This window comes from Mirounga leonina, unplaced genomic scaffold (genome assembly GCF_011800145.1).
Source record: "Mirounga leonina isolate KUSES-001 unplaced genomic scaffold, KU_Mleo_1.0 Mir_93, whole genome shotgun sequence".
NCBI lineage: Eukaryota > Metazoa > Chordata > Mammalia > Carnivora > Phocidae > Mirounga > Mirounga leonina.
This window is the reverse complement of record NW_023270854.1, coordinates 18,131,897-18,154,632: the sequence shown is the minus strand read 5'-3', so window position 1 is coordinate 18,154,632 and position 22,736 is coordinate 18,131,897. Positions and strand designations below refer to the sequence as shown.

Genomic DNA, 22,736 nt, shown 5'->3' with positions numbered 1-22,736 from the left:
CGTATTTCCGGTGCCTGGCACAAACTGTTCATTGAATCACTGTGAATAACCCAGAATTTGAGGGTTGATTAATATGGAGTGGATTCATTTCCCCCAGCCCCCATCTCTATAATCTCTACAAAACTAATGCTGAGAGGCTCTTGATATCTAGAAGTAAATGTCTGGCAGATGCCAGAGGACCCGGACTTCTTCCTATATCCTAACCATCGACTAGCTCTGTGACCCGTGTGACTGACTGGCTTACCTCTAGCCCTCCATTTGTTTTTAACTTTAAAGTGGAGGTAATAAGGTTGTAATGAAGTCAAACGGGCAACATGTTTTCACACATTTATCACAGTAGGTATTCAGCACATGCTAGTTTAATACTCTGAATTGAATGATGGACTGGTTTCATTCATTCAGCACACCTCAAGTGTGAACTATAAGCCAGGCCCGGAGCTAGAACGGCTGGAGAGTACATGAGTCACTTCCAAACCCAGCAGGTCTGGTGTCGAGGGGTTCCTGCTCTCATGAGGGAGAGGAGCGAGCATTCATTGTGATGAGCTTTATATTACCTAAGGTATGCCCCAAGTGGGAGAGAGCCCTTGGGAGATGGCTGACCCGATGAGGTGTTGGGAAGGCTTCTCTGAAGAAAGTCATTCGTGTGGAGGCTTGATATCAAAAGGCAAAGTGGATAAGAGCATCCCAGGCAGAGAAAACACTGTGCTGCCGTGGGTGGGGACAGGGAGTGGGCAGAGAGAGCATGGGGAGCTGTGTGCCCAGGCCGGCAGCTGGTAGCCGTGAGTGAGAGAAGAGGGTCTAAAACAGGTTAGAATCTGCTTGAGTGTATTTCTGAAATTGGAGATTGCTCACCACTGTGACCCTGGATGGATTAAAGCTGTTTTTTCTCCTGTTCATTTTGCCATTATTAGTCTTAGCTTTTCTTTTAGCGAGTGGACTTCCCAGAATATCCTCTCATTTCCTTTCCTTCACAAATGTGTTAAGGGTTTGGAAAACCCAGGAGGATACATTAGTCTAGAAGCACTTTTTTTTTTCCTTCAGTAGTTTTCTTTCCTTTCCTTTCCTTTTCCTTTTCCTTTTCCTTTCCTTTCCATTCCTTCCCTCTCTCCCTCCCTTCCTCCCTCCCTCCATCCCTCCCTCCATCCATCCATCCCTCCCTTCCTTCCTTCTTTCCTTTCTTCCTTCCTTCCTTCCGTTTCTTTCTTAAGTTTCTTTCCTTCAGTTATTTTCACATGTGTCTTTAACATTGATTTGACATAAAATGAGCTGGGTTTTATTGTCTCTGTTTTACCAGGGAAGGGAATACTGTTGTGTTAACTGTTCAGTGTTTGCAGCATCTCTCCTCTGTTTAGGAGACAGAAGAATTGATGCAGAGGATGTTGAGTGAGTCATATGAAGGCTTGTCTAATGGAGGAGTGGGGGTGCCCCAGCCCCCAGGGCTCCTGTCTTGTGATTTTGATGACTTGGCCATTTGGGAAGAGTTACAACTTAATCTCTTTTGGGCTGGTGTTATGGATTAAAATATTAATCTTCTAATCTCTTAATATATTAATACCATTCTGATATTATTATTATTCAAACATTATCCAGTAAGACATGGCCTGTAGAAATATCTTTAGAAGATATTATCTCCATAACAGGCATGACCTAAGTGTTTATATTTAATACATATACTTAATTTTTGAGTAATTTACATTTTATTTGTCATGCGACATAAATTATTGTATAGTATTAAACCTTAAAACCTCTTAAGTTCAATATCCCTTTTTGGTTTATGCTTTTTAATATACTTGTTAATAAAAACACATGGAAGGAAATGAAATAACATCAGCTCTGAGTAAATTGTCGTCTATGCCGTCATAAAATCTCCTATCCAAAATCAAATAAGTGTATTGTCTATTTTTAACTTAAATGGAGTCTCTGAGAAAGAACTCTATTACCCTGTTAGTATTAAGTAACAGCAATACAACAGCAGAGGGCACCAAATATCCATTTCAGTCTTACACATTTTCTTGATAGTTTCCCTTTCTTCCTCCCTCCCTTCATTTTTCCTAATACAGTTGACCCTTGAACAGCACAGGTTTGAACTGTGTGTGTCCATTTATATGTGGATTTTTTTCAGTACGGGAAAGTCCTGTAAACATATTTTGTCTTCCTTATGATTTTCTTTTTTGGCTTTCCTTATTGTAAGAATACACTATCTAATACATATACAAAATATGTGTTAACCGACTCTTTATGTTATTGGTAAGGCTTCTGGTCAACAATAGTTAGTAGTTAAGTTTTGGGGGAGTCAAAAGTTACACTCAGATTTTCTACTGCCTGTGGGGAGAAGGGGACTCAGTGGCCCTCACCTCCGTGTTGTTCAAGGGTCAAATGTACTTAAAATCATCAACATTAAAACCATATATTCTTATAGTAAGTAGTGGGATTTTCCCTTAGCTAACTTTAGAATATTTCAAAAGCACATTAGGACATCAATGTGTTTTTATTCATTGAACCTTTTGCATTTAACCTTATGCATCAGAAGTTCTTTTAAAGATCTTTATTTTTTTTTTAAGATTTTATTTGTCCATTTGTCAGAAAGAGTGAGAGCATGCGCGAGCACACAAGCAGGGGGAGCAGCAGGCAGAGGGAGAAGTAGGCTCCCCACTGAGCAGGAAGCCCAATGCAGAGCTTGATCCCAGGACCCTGGGATCATGACCTGAGCTGAAGGCAGACACTTAACCAACTGAGCCACCCAGACATCCCTAAAGATTTGTATTCAATAGAATATTCTATCCATAATCAAGAATAAAATTTTTGTTTAATTTTTCCTACCAAAATATTCTTAGGTAATAAACCAGTCTTTATATTATACTTAGGACATAAAAAATTATTTAGATCATGCATTAGAAATATGACACCTAAATAATTATTTTGTAAAATGTTATATTATTATTTTTCAAATACATATTTTTCCTATATTCTATTTTAGGACTCAGTGTTGATATTTATAGAAGTGTGTATGTGTGTGTATGTGTATGTTAGATATATAACATTTCCTAGTCTTAGTATCCTCAATCTCTGGTTTCAAAGCAGATTCAGATTTTTTTTTAAATCATTTACTCATCTGCTTTACACATCAGCATCAAAATCAGCTGCTTTTTTTTTTTTTTTTAAGATTTTATTTACTTGAGAGAGAGAGAGAGGGGGAAAGAGCATAAGCAGGGGAAACAGCAGAGGGAGAGGGAGAAGCAGGCTCCCCACTGAGCAGGGATGCGGGGCTTGATCCCAGGACCCCAGGATCATGACCTGAGCCGAAGGCAGACACTTAACTGACTGAGCCACCCAGGCATCCCAAAATCAGCTGGTGTTTAAAGCTCACTGGCATAAATCGAATTTATGTTTAGGTAGAAATCTGGACTATTTGGTGTTATAGATTGGACTCGATGCTTTTTCAGGAAACATAATTATTTTACTAGGTAACTTTATAAATAGTCCTGAAAACTATGACGATAAAAAATGATTCAGAAATAAGTTTTAAAATCAGGACCATTGAAGTGAATGATGCAAGAGTAAAATTATTGCCAACATTCTGAATTCCTCTAAGTCACTGGATAAAATGACATATGCCTAAAATATCATTATAACGTTGATTTTAGGGGACAAAGCTTCCAGGTATTTCAGCAGACATGATTTAACCTAGCATGTAATCAAATATATAATAGTGATAAATGTAACAAGGCTACGTCCACATTTTCTCCTTTGCAGACTGTAAGTGGTTTTCTTGCTGCTGGCCGTGCTGCTTATGGTGTGCATGTGTGTGCATATGCTGAAAAATACCTGGGCTCGAGGAAGGATCAATCTCCCGATCACAGTTCTGTCATTTTCCTTGGGTTTTTCACTTGAGATACAATTTTACCTGCTACTCTTAATGTGATTGCCACAGGTTCACTTGCAGTGATGAGCAAGCAATCCAATAATTTTTTCCTATTGTTGCATTTCTGTAATATTTTAAGTCAAGTTCTTTAGTATTTGAAATGGCTAAATCTGTATTTTCCTGTTTACAGAAAATATAACATTGTAATAGGCTTAAAACAATGAAAATGTCAAATATATCTGTCTTACTAGCTTTTTAAGTACATTGTGTGTCTTTTGCATTTACGATTGAGTTTTACTAGCAAATTTGAGGCCATTTCACTTGGATATATTTTATGATTTAGCTTTTCTTTCTGCCCTTTTTCAAGTAAGTTTTGAAATTATTGCCTTAAGTACAAAGGCTTTATTTTCTTCTAAGCATCTTGCATATAATAGACACTCCACAAGTATTTGTTGAATTTAATCTTCTGCCGTGGTAATGTAAAAGGGAATTTGTGAGCGCACATTTCAGATGTTCTTAATAAAGGTGACAGAACAAGCATACTAACATTCCCGTTAAAGAATTTCCGGGATTAGGTAACCTGTATGTGAAATTGTTAAGACTATAAGATGATTTGAATGAGTTAGTTTGCTCTAGATATGTATATCTTATGATTAAGCTAAGAGATCCTTGGAGTTTGATAGATGTTTCTGTTCATTTTCCTTTAGCTAAATCTTAGTGTGGCATATTAGAGTATCAGACGTGTCTGTGATCAACTCTGCCATCTCTGTGCACTTAGCTAAAGTCTTAACCCTCACAACTTTGCCAAATAGGGTATTTTGTTGTAATAGGCCTTTAAGTCAGTAAAATCCATTGTCAGTTGTTACAGGTCATCCGCAGTACTTGGGGATGAGTCATTTTCTCCTTCTTTCCTTCAGTCTCCCTCTGTTCTCATCTGCTTTTATTATTGCTTTCTGTTTTTCACCCTCCTTTTTTGGCTGGGGCTTGCTCATAGGTACAGTTTTTCCATGGTGACACGATCAGCAGCGCTGAGAGGTTGTGATAAGAGGAGACGCACACAGTCACATCCAGATGTCATGGTACCAGACACTAGGTAACCTTTCAGTTGTCCAAGCACATGGGCTGTCTGCTGGCGCACCTCCCGGAAAGAGACAGAACCAGAGCAGATCTCGGGGTGCTGAAAGGGGCACAGATGTGGTTGACATCAGAGGAGAGAGCTTAAAAGCTAACCTTGTGTCCTCACTCTTGTCTTCTTTTTTCTTCAGGCCACTCTTGCTGCCTCAATAATTTCCTTACCAAACATGTTTGATTTTATATTCTTTGGTAATAGTGATCTCCCTTTCTCCTAATAGAATTTTGTAGATCTTTACTGGAAAGACAATATTTCCTAATGTACTGTGGTGGGCTCTTGATTTTACCTTATGCTATTATTACCTATTCCCTCATACATAGTGACATGTCTACCTAAAGTTCTTGTAGGATGATGTTTTACCTTTTTCTGTGATATTATGAACCTAATGCCCAGCATAGTGCCTGGACCATGGCAGCAACTTAGCATATGATAGCTATCAATACTCATTTTCATAGCAAGAACATACTAGATATAATGTATTATAAATAACTTTGTCTTGCAAATTAATGTCAGTAGGTACAAAGCGTTAAGCATAGTGTTTGACATTACACATTCAGCATTTGAAAAAACAAATATGAAGCTCAATGGTGTTAGAAATAAAAGGGTAATGTACACATTCTTCACCCCACCCCATCCTCTACATTCTCAGTACTGTTGCATACTTTTATCTTCCCTCATCTGGATGGCTTCTGTTTCCTCCCAATTCATATTCATGACTCTGATCTTTTCAGCCAACATTGCTGGTGGATAAACATCTATAAAATTAAATTTGATCATGTTATTCCACTCTTTTAAAGCCTTTAGATGATAGTTCTCAAACTGTACTGCAGCATGAAGTTGCCTGGGATTCTCATTAGACAGGTTCTGATCCATTCAGCTCTATTCATACTGATTCAGGCCTGATATCAGGCCCAGGAACCTGTATTTTAACAAATAGCCCCAATGATTCTGAGAGAAGCACTGCTTTATTGATTCCTAAACCTGCAAGATAAAGTTCAAAAGCCTTAGTGTGAACCTCTGTGTTCTCTCCTTAAATTCGTTCTCTTGATCTTCTGTGGCTTCATCAACATCCATCCTGTCACATCTCCTGCCTTTCTCCTTTTTCACATTTTGCTCTCTCTCTGCCCTTTCATAATTACCCCTTCGGAGAGGCTGTCCCTGGTCACCCAGGGTGGCTATCTCTGCTGTGTCCCTTACTGTACCTTGCAATCCTCCTTTCTTCAGAGCATCATTCTTAATACATCATCATGGTGTCTTTACATGCCATTATGCAGTTGTGAGGTTTGAGTTCCATGACTAGAAAGTCATCTTGTTTGTCTTTGTATCTCCAGTGTCTTTCACAAACACAGGCGAATGTGTAAAAAATGAATTAGATACGGGAATGAAATTCAGAAACTCTTGGCTTTTTTAAACCATATTTTATAGAATATAAATTGATATTATTTATGTTCTTTAGGTTGTTAAGCTGTGATTTAGAAATTATTTCCTACCTTCCTTTAAACATGATTCCGTTCAGAACAGAGGTTTCAGCAAAGGAGGCAGAATTAGTAATAATTATGGAAATAATTTGCGGAAGAGCAGCCACTTGAGACTTTTTTTTACATTTTTCTTTCATTGAGGTATAATTGACATACAACATTACATTAGTTTCAGGTTTATGATGTGATGATTTATATTTGTATATACTGTGAAATGATCACCACAGGAAAGTCTAGTTAACATCCAGGAAATGCCCTTGAAGGATGGGTAAAGTATGACTTAAAGGGTTGTAGGAAGAATGAGAAAGGAGCATCATCCTGGCATAAGCAAAGTCACAAACGCTAGACACTGCATGGTTCTGGAAGATATAGGTGGTTTAGGGGCGCCTGGGTGGCTCCGTCGGTTAGGCATCTGCCTTCGGCTCAGGTCATGATCCCAGGGTCCTGGGATCGAGCCCCACATCGGGCTCCCTGCTCGGTGGGGAGTCTGCTTCTCCCTCTCCCTCTGCCCCTCCTCCTCCTCATGCTCACTCTCTCCCAAATAAATAAAAATTTTTTAAAAAGTACAAGTGATTTCATTGGGCTGTAGTAGAAGATATAGGGGATGTGGCTAGAGATGAAATTGAAGGAGTAGGCAGCAGTATATTTTGGAAGATGTTTTGTGCTTTGCAAAGAAGTCTTTGCTTTGCAAAGATTGTATCACTGGATTATAAAATGCTGTTGAAGCCCCTTCAGCTAGGAAGAAACATGGTCAGATGGGAGGAGGATTGAACAGAAGAGAGACCAGTTAAGGAGATTTGTTATAATTTTACGATAGAAGAGTTTATGATTTATGATTAGCAATTTAAAATAATTTTATAATTTTTTTATAATGTCCTTTGTTCATTCTGCCAGGTACTCTGATAAGGTTACACAAGATGAGTAAAATATAATTAGTTCCCATAGAGTACAGGAAAATGTAAATATGTAAAATACCTAACTATATCAACATAACCAAGGTGTATACATTTGTGATTTATAGTGGATATAAAATGTCATGGAGCTGGATTCATTGTGGACTAATAACTTTCCTTGGGAGAATTAGAGTCTTGGTGGAAGAGAAGGGATTAGAATAGAACAAAGAAGAATATTTTGGGCAAAGGAATAAATAAAAGGTTTAATGGGTGGGGAACCATGGTTATGGTATGAGAGCCTATTTGTTAAAGCTGGAAAAATATTTGGTATCAGACTGTAATGGGCCTTGAATGTTGTGCTGAAGGACTTTGTATTTTATCCTGGAGCTTTATTTTCTGATTATGAAAATAATATATATTGACTGTGTACCATTTAAGAAATGTAGGGAACTATAAAGAAAAAAGAAAATATTCTATAATTCCATCACAAAATGTAATTACCAATATTTTCATGTATTTCTTCCCAGTGTTTCTCACCATGCTCAAATATATACTTAAGCATTCAATAAATGAAATCAGAACCATAGTGTGTGGGTGTGTCTGTGTAATTTTATCTCACTTAAAATTGGAATAGGAGAGGTGCCTGGGTGGCTCAGTCGGTTCAGCGTCTGCCTTAGGCCCAGGTCATGATCCCGGATCAAGCCTTGAGTCGGCCTCCCTGCTCAGCGGGGTGTCTGCTTCTCCCTCTGCTCCTCCCCTCCCCCCCCCCCCCCCGGCTCATTCTTTTTTTCTCTCTCTCAAATAAAGTCTTTAAAAAAAAATCGGAACAGGAAATTTTGCCATGTGGTTAAGTGTGCCCAGAAAGCATGATTTGTAGTGATTGCAGTATTTATTCTATTATATGGCTACACTTAAATTATTTATGTTTCCTTATTGTTAGATTATTTAGGCTTCAATTTAAAATAATGGCTACCATTTCACTGAATATCTTTGTACATAAATCCATGTCTGTATTTCTGACTATTTAGGATGGGGTTCTAGAAATAAATGCACTGGATCAAACTGTCTAAAGGTCTCGCAGTGTATTTTGCCATATTGCTTTTCTAAAAGGCTGCTATTTAAATTCATGCCTGCAGTGAGTGTGTGGGTTTGACTTTCATTGTACTCCTGGCTAAGTAGTTTTAGTGTTTACTGTGTGCTAATTTTATAAATGGTATCTTGTAGTTATTTTATTTTATTTTATTTTAAGATTTTATTTTAAGATTTTATTTATTTATTTGACAGAGAAAGACACAGTGAGAGAGGGAACACAAAACGGGGAGTGGGAGAGGGAGAAGCAGACTCCCTGCCAAGCAAGGAGCCTGATGTGGGACTCGATCCCGGGACTCCAGGATCATGACCTGAGCCGAAGGCAGTCGCTTAACCAACTGAGCCACCCAGGCGCCCTCTTGTAGTTATTTTAACAGTTAGTTCCTTGACAACTAGTGTGAGCTGGTTTTTCCCTATATTTATTGACTCTTTGTTTCTTTTACTGTGAATTGTCCTTGATCTTTATGATAGTCCCCCTCTTATTTGGGCATTAGTATTTTTCTTGCCTATTTTAAGAAATATTTATGTAGATTGTAACCCTATCAGTCTTATTTCTGGCACATTTTCCTATTTCTTACTTGCCTTTTAATATTTTTATAGTAGTGAGTTTTAAATTTAAGTATATTTGGAAAGCTCTTTCCCATCTTGAGATCAGATACATTCACCTGTATTTTGATTTAGTTTTTAATCTGTATTTTCCATTTCTCTTCATAACCCATGACTTTGGCAGAAGAGTGATGTGACTGGATTTGTGCTTCAGAAAGAAGTCTTGTGGCTCTGGAGTTGCGTTGGAGTAAATAGAGACTAGGGCGGTGAACCCCAATGAGACAAGAAAATAAGTGTCCAAATGTGGTGACAGTGATAGTGGGGATAGATGGTCTGGGAGGCACAGCGGGTTCAGCGGCAGTGTGGACATCAGGACGCATTTGACTGAGAGGGGCAATGGGACATCGAGATACAAGCAGTTGTAAGTAGAGGATTGAAACTCCAGGAGGTTGGTCGGGCTGATGATGGAAATTAGGGAGCCACAAGTGTTAGTCCTAATGTGGGAGGAAGGTTGAGTTTTCAGGGCAGCTGACTGCTGAAAAGCCGTGGTCAGAATTAGAAGGCTCACCAAGAAGGGAAGTTAGGAGCTTTTAATTTTTTTCTTTATGCTTTTATCTCACTCACCCAGCAAAAATAACAATGTCAGATGCTGCAAAGAGCTCGAGGAGGAGCGGGACTGAGAGTTTCCTTGGATTAGCCTCTGATTCCGTACACTTGGCTAAAAGGGGCAGTAGAGGGGGAGAGAAATCAGTAGAAGAGGGAGCATAGTCAAAGTATAACACTCCTTGTTAGAATCTAAGTAGACTTGAGCATGTTTTCTATTGAGGGAAAAGAATCTGTGAATAGGGAGAGAGTGAAGGTGAAGTGGAAAAAGGAGGGATTTGATGGTACAGCAACTTAAACGGAGGAGTTGCTGTGATAAATGGATTCTTCTTTCAGGTGAACCAGTAGTTCATTCTCAGAGAATTTGCATAGAGGTTATTGAAACAAATTTTAATCTGTTCTATAAGTAAAAAGACTCCATCAATAACAAATTTTTCTAGTTTTTAAAAAATTAATTGACCATTTTATAATTGTTTCAGCATAAAACTCTCATATAAATTCACATCTTTTACATGCTGTTGATTGGCAAAGTTTGTGTGTTACTTTTAATGGTAGGGGTACCTAAAAAGCCTAGTATGCATTCAGATTCCTCTATTTGTTGCTCAGCCATGAATGTATGCAATTAAACACTTATTAAATATTATAACCATTTTTTAAAAATGTTTTTTGCAGGGAAATTTGCCTAAATATTCTCATAACTCCCTGATGGTTCAGGCAATAAAGACAAACCTAACAGACCCCGACATACATGTGCTTTTCTTTGATGTGGAAGCGTTGATTATTCAACTCTTGACTGAAGAAGCCTCTAGGCCAAATACTGCGCTTATTTCCCCAGAGAATTTGCAAAAAGCATCTGGCAGTTCAGACAAAGGGGGCTCTTTTCTAACTGGAAAACGAGCAGCAGTTCTCTTCCAACAAGTGAAAGAAACTATCAAAGAGAACATAAAGGAACATCTCCTGGATGATGAAGAGGAGGACGAGGAGATGATGAGGCAGAGAAGAGAAGAGAGCGATCCAGAGTATCGGGCCAGCAAATCTAAGCCATTGACCCTATTAGAATATAATTTAACGATGGACACTGCAAAATTGTTCATGTCATGTCTTCATGCCTGGGGTTTAAATGAAGTTCTGGATGAAGTTTGTCTTGATCGCCTTGGAATGCTGAAACCGCACTGCACAGTATCTTTCGGTCTCCTATCGAGAGGAGGTCATATGTCCCTGATGCTTCCTGGTTATAATCAGCCTGCTCGGAAGCTGTCGCATGGGAAAGCAGAAGTAGGAAGGAAGCTGCCAGCAACCGAGAGCGTTGGAAGGGGAACTTACGGAGTGTCCCGAGCCGTCACCACACAGCATCTCCTGTCTATCATATCTTTGGCAAATACATTAATGAGTATGACCAACGCAACTTTTATTGGTGATCATATGAAGAAGGCTCCTACCAGGTGTGACCTTGATAGTTTGATTTTATTCTCACATTTCAAAATAAATAAATAAATAAAGCCTGTTTCATTTTTCTCACTGTTTTATTACTTGGGGGGGGGGGCTCTGCCCACCTTAGCATTTTTGTGTCATCTCAGTGTTTCCCCTTGAAATTTTAAAACACAACATGCATGATTTAAAGCATGATAAAATTACACAGTTTAATCTTTACTCAAACATACTACGTAGCTATTTAAACTGAGTAGCTCACATCAGCTTTAATAAGTGAATTACAGACTAGCTCTTCAGTAAATATAATCTTAGAATTGTATCTACTTAAAGTTTGCATTGACATTTAATTCAAAGGGTATATTTGGTTGAAATGCTTCTTTATGACTTATATGTAATGAATGATAGGTGTTCAGTAATTAGCTTCAGAATTTTATGAGAAGTGTAGTAAGAATTTTTCAGTTGGAAGAGAGAAAACAAGTTTTTAATTGTAGGAGAGTATTATTTTAATATTTCAGGAATATCTAACCTGATTTGCTATTACCTATTTTCCAGAAGTCATGAGGACAACTTTGTAAACTGTGGTTTTATTATACTTTATTGAGAATTGGTCATACTGAGAAATTTTAAAAAATCAAATACTTACGTAGTACTTACCTTGTGTCTGGTTCTGTTGTAAGTACTCTATAGATACTATTTCATTAATGCTATAGATACTATTTCATTAATGCTCTTAATCCTCCAAGGTAGGCACTGTTATTATCCTTTTACTACAGATAAGCAGACTGAGACACAGGTTAAGTAATGTGTCCAAGGTCACACAAGATGGTTAAGTGGTATCACTAGAATTCACAATGAAACAGACTGCCTCTGGAATCCAAGATTTCTAATGCCTTATTACCTTTTTCAGATTTTAAGGATGAATTCTTTTAGACTCACTGTATTGTTCCATGAATTCATTGAGACCAATGATATAGGGAGGGCTGAAATCTCAGCATGCTAATATTGAAGAATGAAGGACTAATTACAATATTTATTTATCACTGGTAGTACATTAAACTGTTCAGAAATATTTCTTAAATTAGTATAAAGCATAAATTGTAGATATAAAATTTTTACTTGCTATTTGCTAATCATTCAATATATTAACATTTGAAAAGGAAAATGTTAATAGGTACAAAATAGTAAAAAAACATTTTTTGGAATGGTAAATTGAAAATGTTCTGTATATGTTTCTTTTATAATTCATTTGGGACTAGAAAGCTTAATATTTTAAGTGATTCTGGAAATATGAAAGTATGATGTATATATACATATATTTTCTTCTTTTTAAAGGCCACCTCGACCAAGCACCCCAGACCTTTCTAAGGCAAGGGGTTCCCCTCCAACTTCCAGTAATGTTGTGCAAGGACAGATTAAACAAGGTAAAATTAAATCTTATTAAGTAATTGACCTGAAATTTCAGCTGTAGAAACTGAGGAGGCATAGCTAATGTATAATCATAACATTTTGTTTGTCTCAGATTGTTAAAAGAGAGAAAAGTTGTTATATTCCAGATGTAAATATGTATAATTAAGATGTCAGTTAAAAATAAATCAGATTTATTTAGAAACTGATAAATGAGCATATTTCACATAATTTTATTGTACTGTCTTTGACCTAATTTTTATGAATTAGGGGCACCTTAACTTGACAACACTAGTGTGTTAATTGTGTATCTTGAGTTTAAAAGTTATACCTATTTTTAACTATATTTAGAAATGTTTAAAAACATATTTTCATACTCTTTTCTGCGTTTGCAAGTAGTTCATGCTTTGTAATCCACAAGTGGAAAAACTTTCTTTTTATTTACATCATTATTGTCTACAGCTTTGTTTTTCATTAGTGGATAGAAGAGAAAGTTGAGTTTCTCTTCCATTGTTACCTTTTATGTTCATTATAAGAGTGGCAAATGCAGCCAGAGTTGGAGATGGGGGGGTCATTTCTGCTGAGAGAGCTTTCTTTCAGGCCGAGAGTTAATGCTGACTCACTCAGAATGTGATAGAAGTGAAGAAGTGAGCAAGAGATGGGATGATGAAGGTTCTGCCTGTAAATGGTGACTTTAGGGTCTTCTTTTTTCCATAGGTTTTTTGTTTTGTTTTGTTGTTTGTTTGTTTAGGTTTTAAAGATTTTTTCTTTTTCTTTCTTTTTTTTTTAAACAATTTTTCCCTTCCCTAGGACAAGTACTTTTCTCTTTCTTAGCTTAGTATTTGGTATTTACTTTAATATGTTTAAATAGATGCCTGAATTTCAGTTTTAGGCACTATTTGCTTCTCATTATAGAAGATAAGCTCCCACATTCTCTACCCCCGCTCCATCATTCATTCTAACCCCACATGCTCACCCCTTTTGTTACCCTTTCTCTGATTAAAATTAATATAAGCTATTATAAAATAATTGTATGTTATAGAAAAGTTTTGGTTGGATAACTTTTTATACTTGTGTACGTGTGAAACACATGTATAAAAAAGTATGCAAAACAGAAATATGTAGCTCAGTAACTTTTACGTGCTAAACTCCCTTGTAACTACGTCCGTGGACAAATCGAACATTGCCATCATGCCAGAAGTTGCTGGTATGTTCCTTCCCAGTCATTATGTGCCCCCTTCCAAAGGTAACTACTGTCTTGACTTCTGGGAAATTACTTTCTTTCTTTCCTTTAGAGTTATACCATGGAAGTTTAAATCCCTAAACACTGTAGTTTAGTTTTGCTATGCTTTGAATTTTATATGAATTCTGTCAGTCACAGAGTATGTATTCTTTTGTGTGTGGCTTCTTTTGTGAGATTTATCGATGATACTGCATTTGAAGTTTACTCATTTTCATTGTTCATTTTTATTGCTCTGTAGTATTCTGTGGAATGAGTAGACCACAGTGTCTTCATGTATTTTCCTGTCAATATACATTTGAATTATTTTCATTGTTTTTCGTAAATCTACAAATGTTCTTGCATTTGATTCTTAATGTACCTTATCAGTATTTCTGTTGTATATATAACTAAAAGTGGAATTTCTGCATATGTTTAGCTTTAGCTTTAGCAGATAATATTAGGATGTTTTCCTAAGTGAGTGACTACTATACATCCATCAAAATGGCTAAAGTGAAAAAAAAGTACTGTTGGCTAGGATATGGAGCAACAAGAAGTCTCATACACCATTGGTGAGCTATGCTAGCCAACCCTGAATATTTTCCATCTCTTTCACTTTAGCCATTTTTTTTAGCCATTTTGATGTATGTGTAGTCTCTCATGTGTTTAATTTACATACCCCAATTCCTATCAACGTTGAATACTTTTTTGGTATGTTTATTGCTCATTTCTATATGTTCTTTTGTGAAGTGCCTGTTCAACTCATGTGTGTCTATTAGGTTGTTTTCTAAAAAAAAAAAAATCCATTGTAAGGGTTGATCAGTGACTGTCCTTGATATGAGCCCTTTGTTGTATGTATTGCAAATATTTATTTGCCTTTCACTCCTGTCTTTGAAATTCAGCATCTGTCAATTTCAGTGGAATCTAATATATCAATTTTTTCACTTATACTTAATATTTGTATGTCCTGTTTCAGAAGTTACCCTGATACCCCTACCCTGATATCATGAGGATATCCTTCTGTTTTAGAAGCTTTATTGTTTTACCCTTTTTATTTAGATCTATAATCTGCCTAGAATTCATTTTTGGATATAATGAGCAGCAGGGGTCCTGTTTCATTTTTTTCCTACATACAATACCAGATCGGTCCAGCATGATTTATTGAAGAGATGATTCATTCCCCACTGCTTTGCAGTGCCATCCTTGTCATAAATAAAATGTTCTTCTGTATGATCTGTTTCTGGGGCAGTTTGAGCCCATTGATTTGCTTGTGTGTTCTTGTGCCTTAATTACTGTAGCTTTGTAGTAGGACTTGGTATTCAGCAGATAAGAGTCTTCCCACCTTATTCTTAAAGAATGTCATGGCTATTCTTGTTTCTTTGAATATCTCAATTGTCAGTTTAGAGCCAGTTTCTCAATTGTTATAAAAACCTGTTGTGATTTCAATTACAATTTTATTGAATTTATGAATGAGTTTGGGAAGAATTAATACCTTTGTGGGTTTCATTCATTCAGTATATTCAATGTATTCAGTATATTTCTTTATTTATTTAGATCTCATTTGGCTATTGTAACTCTTTTATAGTTTTCTGCGTAGAGGTCTTACATACTTTTTATTTAGATTTTTTCCTAGGTAAGGATTTTTAAAATACTCTTGAACTGGTATTGAATACAATAATGCAGATTATTTTGTATGTTGACCTTGTATCAAGCAGTCATGCTAAACTCACCCATTATTTGTAGTACTTTATTTGTGGATTACTTTGATTATATGGATAGTAATATGGGATGCTTTTTCTATGCCCAGTGTTTTCCCAAAGGGGAAAATTTTAAGTTTTCATAATTATTATATTTCCTGTGTGCTTTTCATAAGAAATTCACTTTCCATTATTCCTTTGCTAAGTGCTTATCATCATTGTATGTTGGGTTTTGTCATGCTTTTTCTGTATCTATTGAGATGATTATATAATTTTTCCTTTTATTCTGTTGTGATTGATGTATTATCTTATATATTGTTGAATTTGGCTTAATGTTTTTTATTTGGGAAAAAGTTTCCTCTTCTTCCTCTTCCTCTTTTTTTTTTGTTCAAATAAGTAGGCTCCATGCCTAGCATGGAGCCCAATGCAGGGCTTGAACTCACAACCCTGAGATCAAGACCTGAGCTGCGATCAAGAGTTACACGTTTAACCAACTGAACCACCCAAGTGCCCCAGTTTTCCTTTCTTCTAATGCTCTTATTAAGTGTTACCTTATTCAGGTTTCAAAAAAATGGATTAAAGAATCTTTTCTCTTTTTCTGTTTTCAGGTAGAATTTGTGTAAGATTGGCATTCTTTCTTCCATAAATGTGCAGTAGAATTTGCTGGATTTAGATCTAGAGTTTTCTCTGTGGGAAGTTTTTTAATTCTAGGTTTAATTTCTTTCATTGTCATGTGACAGTTCAGATTTTCTGTTTCTTATGTCAGTTTATTAAGTAGTACATATTTAGCGATTTTTCTAGTTCTTTCAAATTTGTTGTCATTTGAAAAGATACTATCTTTTAAATTTCTTTAATATCTGTAGTGATACCACCATTCTTATTCCTGATGTTAATCATTTGTATCTTCCCTCTTTTTTCTTGATCAGTCTCATCAGGAACTTATCAATCTTATTAGTTATTTTAATGAATCTTTTGTGCCTTTGTTTATCCTTTCTAAGTGCATATTTTTTCCTATCTCCCTGAAGTCTGCTCTTCTCCTTTATTTTTTGGAGTTATTATGCTGTTTATTTTTAACTTTCTAAGATGGATGGTTACTTACCAATTTTTAGCCCTTCTTCCTTCAGAGTATATGCCCAAAATAATGTTTTCTGTGAATAAAGACAATTTTGCTTCTTTTCAGTCAGATTGAATTTTATTTTTCTTACCTTACTGCACAGGTAAGGAGTTAGAGAATGATGTTGAATTGAAGAAGTTAGAGCAGACATCCTTGCCTCATTCCCAATCCATGGGATAAAGCATCCAGTCTTTATTAAGTATGATGTTAGCTTCAGGTTTTTCTTAGATGAGGAGGATGTTAAGGCAGTTACCCTCTATTCCAAGTTTGCTGAGATGTTTTAAATTATGAATGGGTGTTAGATTTTTGTCAGATGATTTTTCTGCATCTGTTGAAATTAGCAAATAATTTTTCTCTTTTATTAAGACAACGTACATTAACTTTTTAATTTTTTTTTCCAAAGATTTTATTTATTTATTTGACACAGAGAGAGAGATGCTAAGAGAGAGCACAAGCAGGGGGAACGGCAGAGGCAGAAGGAGAAGCAGGCTCCCCACTGAGCAGGGAGCCCAATGTGGGGCTCGATCCCAGGACCCTGGGACCATGACCCGAGCCGAAGGCAGCCACTTAACCGACTGAGCCACCCAGGCGCCTGAACTTTTGAATTTTAAAACAACCTTGAGATCCTAGGGTAGACCACACTTTGTCATGATGAATTATTCTTCTTATAGATTGTTGGATATAATTTGCTAAAATTTGTTAAGGGTTTATGTTATGTTTATGAGGGATTTTGGTCTAGTTTTCATTTCTGATAATGTTCTTTGTTCAGTTTTGGTAACAGGATAATGCTGGTCTCACAGGAGTTAGGATGTTATCCTCCCCCCGCCCCCCCGCCCCTTTTTTTTTTTTTTTTTTTTTTTTTTTTTTTTGTATTTTCTGGAAGGGTTTGTGTAGAATTGATATTACTCTTCATTTGTTTGATCTAAATTTACTAGTGAAAGTATGTGGGCCTGGAGTTTTCTTTATGGGAAAGGTTTTAACTACAAATTTAAATGCTTTAATAGATATAGGGTTATTTAGATGTTTTATTATTATTATTACATCTTGGGTGAACTTTGATATTTTGTGTCAAAGTTATTGGAAAAAAGTTTAATATTCTCTAATTTTTCTTTTAATATCCATCTGTAGATATTCAAAATGGTATCCCCTCTCTCATTTCTGTTATTCATAGTTTATGATTTTTCTCTTTTTCTCTTGAGTAGTCTGGCAATGATTGTGGGTTTGATTATTCCTCCTTGTATTTCTATTAGTTTTTGCTTCATGTGTTATAAAACTCTCTTACTAGGTACATAAACCTTTGCTTACTGATTTTTTTTTACTTTTGTCATTATGAAATGACCTCTTTATCCTTGATAATATCTTTTGCTTTGAAAATCTACTTTGTTTATAATAATATAGCCAGTTCAGTATATTTGGTTACTGTTATTAGCATAATATGTATTTTCCTGTCCTTCTACTTTTCACCCATTTTGGGTCTTTACATTTAAACTGTGTTTCTTTTTTTTTTTAATTATTATGTTATGTTAATCACCATACATTACATCATTAGTTTTTGATGTAGTGTTCCATGATTCATTGTTTGCGTGTAACACCCAGTGCTCCATTCAATATGTGCCCTCTTTAATACCCATCACCAGGCTAACCCATCCCCCCACCCCGCTCCCCTCAGTTTCTTTCTCAGAGTCCATAGTCTCTCATAGTGAAGCAGGGCTCCACCCCAGGACCCGAAGATCACAACCTGAGCTGAAATCAAGAGTCAGATGCTCAACTGACTGAGCCACCCAACTGCCCCCTCGTTTGCTTTTGTTTTTAAGATTTATTTATTTATTTGACAGAGAGAGCAAGAGCAGGAACACAAGCAGTGGGGAGTGGGAGAGGGAGAAGCAGGCTTCCCACGGATCAGGGAGCCCGAACATTTGCTTTTTTTAACAAGAAATCTGATGTCATCTGTATTTTCCTGTATAACATTTAAAAATTTTTTTTACTTTATTACTCTTGCTGTTTTAAAGATTTTTCTCTTTGTCACTGGTTTTGAGCCATTTGCTTATGAAGTACCTTGGTGTAGTTTTCTTTATGTTTCTTGCGGTTGAGGCTTATTGAGCTTCTTATTTTTATAGTTTTCATTAATTTAAAACATTTTCCAACTATTATTTCTCCAAATATTCTTTCTATTCTCTCCTCTCTTCTCTCTTTAGTGGACTGAAAATTACATGTACATTAGGCCACTTGAAATTGTTTCATAGATCACTGATGCTTTATTTTTGGATTTTTTTTCCTCTCTGTGTTTTCATTAGGTAGTTTCTTTTGCAATGTCTTCAAGTTCATTCATCTTTTCTTGGCAATATCCAACCTGGTATTAAGCCCAACCAGTGTATTTTTCATCTCAGACATTTTCATCTCAGACATATGATTTGCATGTCCACAATTTTGATTTGTTATCTTTTTTATATACTCATTGTCTCTATATAACTTTTTTCAATATATTAGTTATAAGAACTGTTTTAATACCCTTATTTGATAATTTTGACATCTCTGTCAGTTTGGGTTGATTTTTAATTGATTTTTCCCCCTTAGTATGGACTGTGCTTTTCTGCTTCCTTGCATGCCTGGTAATCATTGTTAAATGGCAGATATTTTAATTTTACCTGGTGGGGTACTGAAGATTTTTATATTGTTATAAATCTTTTTTTTTTTTTTTTCTTTTGTAAGCTATATTCTGGATGCAGTTAAGTTGCTTGGAAACAGTTTGATCTTTTTCTGGTCCTGCTTTTGATTTGTTAGGTGGGTTTGGAATTATGCTGTGTCTAAAGCTAATTCCCATTATTGAGGCAAAAGCTTCCTGAGTACTCTGTCCAGTACCCCCATGCATTATTAATTTTCCAGTCTGGATGGTGGGAGCACCATGGTCTTTGGCCTTATAGTTTCTTCACACACAAGAACTGATCAGTGCTCTGAATATTCGAGGGGGACGTCTGAAGAACCTGATCTTTGAAGTTCTCTTCTCTCTGTCCTATGGATTCTAGCTGCTCTGGCTTCCTGAGACTCTCAGCTCTGTCTCTTCAACTCAGGGAATCTGTGGGGCTCTTCCTCAATCCCCATTCCTGTATCTTGGTCTAGAAACTCCTACAAGGCAATAAGCTGGGGCAATCATAGTGCTGTTTATCTCCAACTCCTGACTCTCCGTTCATCGTCACTTGATGTCCAGTGTCTTGAAACCATTGTTTTATGTATTTGGGGGGCGGGGGTTGTTTTAGATGTGATTATAAATCTGTTTCATGTTATTACATCTTGGCCAGAAGTGGCAGTTCCTCTCCCTTTACTCCTAAAATGTTCTAAATATACTATTACTTCATAAAGTAAAAATTATGTTGTATAGAGTTTCAATATTTTTAGAGCCATTACTTCAGAGAGAAATGGAAATAGGCTTACAGAGGTAAGAGACTTTTTTAAAAATATGGTTAGTTATAGTGGTATGATTAGGATACAACAGCACCTTTTAACTCTGTGCTTCTTCTGTAATAACATATATTTATGTCATAAATCCACTGAAAATATCTTCCAGCTTATACAGTACAAATCAGTGGCAGGGCATACTCTCCTCCATTTAGTTAGTTCAGAGCCTCATTTAAGATCAGTTCCTGTTAGAGATGATATTTGTTCTCATCATTACCATCTTCGTTATCATTCTTTGTAGTAAATGTTTCTTCTTGGATTACATTTTTCTCCCTCTGTAATCCTAGCAGATACAAGCCATCCGTTTAATTTGTGACATTGTTGTGATGCATTGTGTACTCCACCACTGTTATGGTATTGAATTTACTCACCTGGTCAGGTCTGAGGACGTTACAGTTCAAATGCTTTAACGTTGCTCCTTTCATAACGCATCACGTTTTGCGAGCAGTTGGGCGGGGCGGCGGGGGGGGGGGGGCGAGAATTGAGTCTTTTTCCAAAGCATTTATTTAAGGCAGTAGAGTTAGGAATTTCGATTTGAAACAGCACAGATGCTTATCTTTTAAAGTAAATAAAGGTTAGCCATCTATAGTGCGAGTTACGTGGTAAGATACTTCAGGATGACATCATGAAACCCACTTTCTATTTGAACAATGAAAATATGGAGTAATTATCTCTTTAACAAATATTTATTAAGCCCCTTTTTTCTCCAGGCAACTCTATTTGGGTCATTAGGAAGATTAGTCTGATGTATACTCTCTTGAGTAGTTTATATATATCTAGTAGATAACTCATGAACATAAACAACTAGTTTAGGGTAAGAAGTGGTAAGAGAACGGACAGAAGCTCTGAGTTCTCTGACTACATTTGAGCAGTTAGGGTATTATCTTTTTGTCTTTCTGCTCTGCTTCTCTTAGCTCGGTTTTCTTTTAACATTTTCCTTTTTCCTTATGTTTTCTTTTCCTGACTCCCACTACAGTGCACATTGACTCACAATCCATTTTTCCAGCTGGATTGCAAACATGAATATGCTCCTTTTCGATAAACTGTCACTTATATGTTGGCTAATACTTGTTCAGCTGCAAAATAATCTATATGGAGTAAAGACTTTAGCTGGGGATTGGACCTTTCATAGACATTTGGGTCTAAGAATAAAGATGATATAGATAGTTCAGCTAACATAATTTCTCATAAATATTATCAGGATATTTCATTGGAAAATAATTTCTTCACAAGAGCTTTATTTTTTCTAGCAGTGGGCTTGTTAATTCAGTCTTTGCCAATCATTAACATTTACTGACAGTCATACTTTTTGATAGAGACAGTTTTTATTTATTAGATACTCGATTGTGTACTTTATAAAACATCTCACTTGAGAAAGGGATCAGAAATGTCAAACTAAATTTTTGTTCATAGTTATACAGCCCTAAATCTGCCCATAGCTGTAGGCTTATCTACATTCTGACATACTGTACTTCTCTTGATCAGTTCAATAATGTTATGGCATAAGTCTTGGTCTGTGTCTCTAGTGCCTATCTTGATTGTGACCCTATTTCTATGTTAGTAGTTGCATCTTTACTCAGTGGTAGTTGTGGAAGCCAGTCTAAGCAATTTAAATATATAAGATTATGTTACAGTATCTGCTATTTTATTTTTCAGAAATGGATTTAATTTAGGTTGTCTAAATTTAGAAGTAGGAGGTAGTCATTGTTAAATTATTTCAGGAATCATTTATATAAATTAATCAATAGTTTCTCACCATCCTTTTCCAGGGTCCATAGCAAGAAATATGGAGTACATATATCAGGTCAATGTATGGACCTCAGGACTCCTTAAAATTTTGTGTTTGAACTTATATGCCTTTTATTTTAAAAATTGGCTTAATGACTTTGGTCTTTGGAAGCTCAAAGGGCAGACATTTGTTCTGTTTGTTCTTTTTTATTCACCGATTTCACACAAGTTCTTGGGACAGTAGCTGAAACATAGAAGGCACTCAGTAAATATTTGGATGAATGAATCTATAGATACCTTCTCTTTATGCTTCTAGTGCCAATGTGTCAGTAACTAGGTGCTAAGTCTTTAACGCTGACAAAACAAATCTCTGCCTTCATGGAACTTATGTCTAGTGGAGGAGATCCCGAGGAGAGTGCAGTTGATGATAATATTTTAATTAGTTATTTGCTTTTCCTGCCAGACTCTCAGTAACTGAGAGCAGCATCTTTGTCTAATCTTTATGACTTTTTATATGCTTAGCCCAACATCTGGCACATAGTAGGTGCTTATTGTTAATTAAATGAAATAGAAAATTTGAATAGCCTCCATATGTCTAATTCAAGTTAGTGTTCATGTTATCACTTTATCTTTCACTGTAATAAACTCTCCCTCCATGGTGCTTGGTCTTAGCTCGCTTATTTATTTTAGATGTTAGTAATGAAGGAGACTTTTTACAGAAGCGGATTTTTAAAATTTTTTTAATTTTTATTTTTTGGACTCTGGCTGGAGTTATAGGCCAAGGTAAAATTATCATTACATCTCAACTTATTCCAATTCTGATGAAATCCAATGGTGATCTGGAGGTTAAGTAGAGTCACTGTATTTTTCAAACATTATTAGCACTTTTGTATTTTGCCTTGATGTATGTCTGTCAGAACACTATCTTGAGCTGTTAATTCATTCTGCTTTATGGTACGTTCTTATCCTTTCTATTTTCTGGAACCTTGTGCTTCCCTATTGCCCTTAGACTTTTTGTGCTCTTCCTTCATAGCATTTTAAGGGTATCCTTTTTCCTTAGAATGTTTGATTAATGATTTATCCTAAT

The 22,736-nt window shown here is 36.1% G+C and overlaps 1 protein-coding gene across 2 annotated transcripts in view; it reads left to right on the top strand.

Annotated features, from left to right (window-relative positions):
* WDR7 (WD repeat domain 7) overlaps window positions 1-22,736 on the top strand; it is a 347,094-nt gene that overhangs the window by 89,659 nt on the left and 234,699 nt on the right. For both annotated transcript variants that reach the window (XM_034995695.1, XM_034995694.1), the window contains exons 15-16: window positions 10,276-11,045; window positions 12,367-12,455. In XM_034995695.1, coding sequence (XP_034851586.1) covers window positions 10,276-11,045; window positions 12,367-12,455 — 859 coding nt within the window. The remainder of the gene's footprint in view (window positions 1-10,275; window positions 11,046-12,366; window positions 12,456-22,736) is intronic.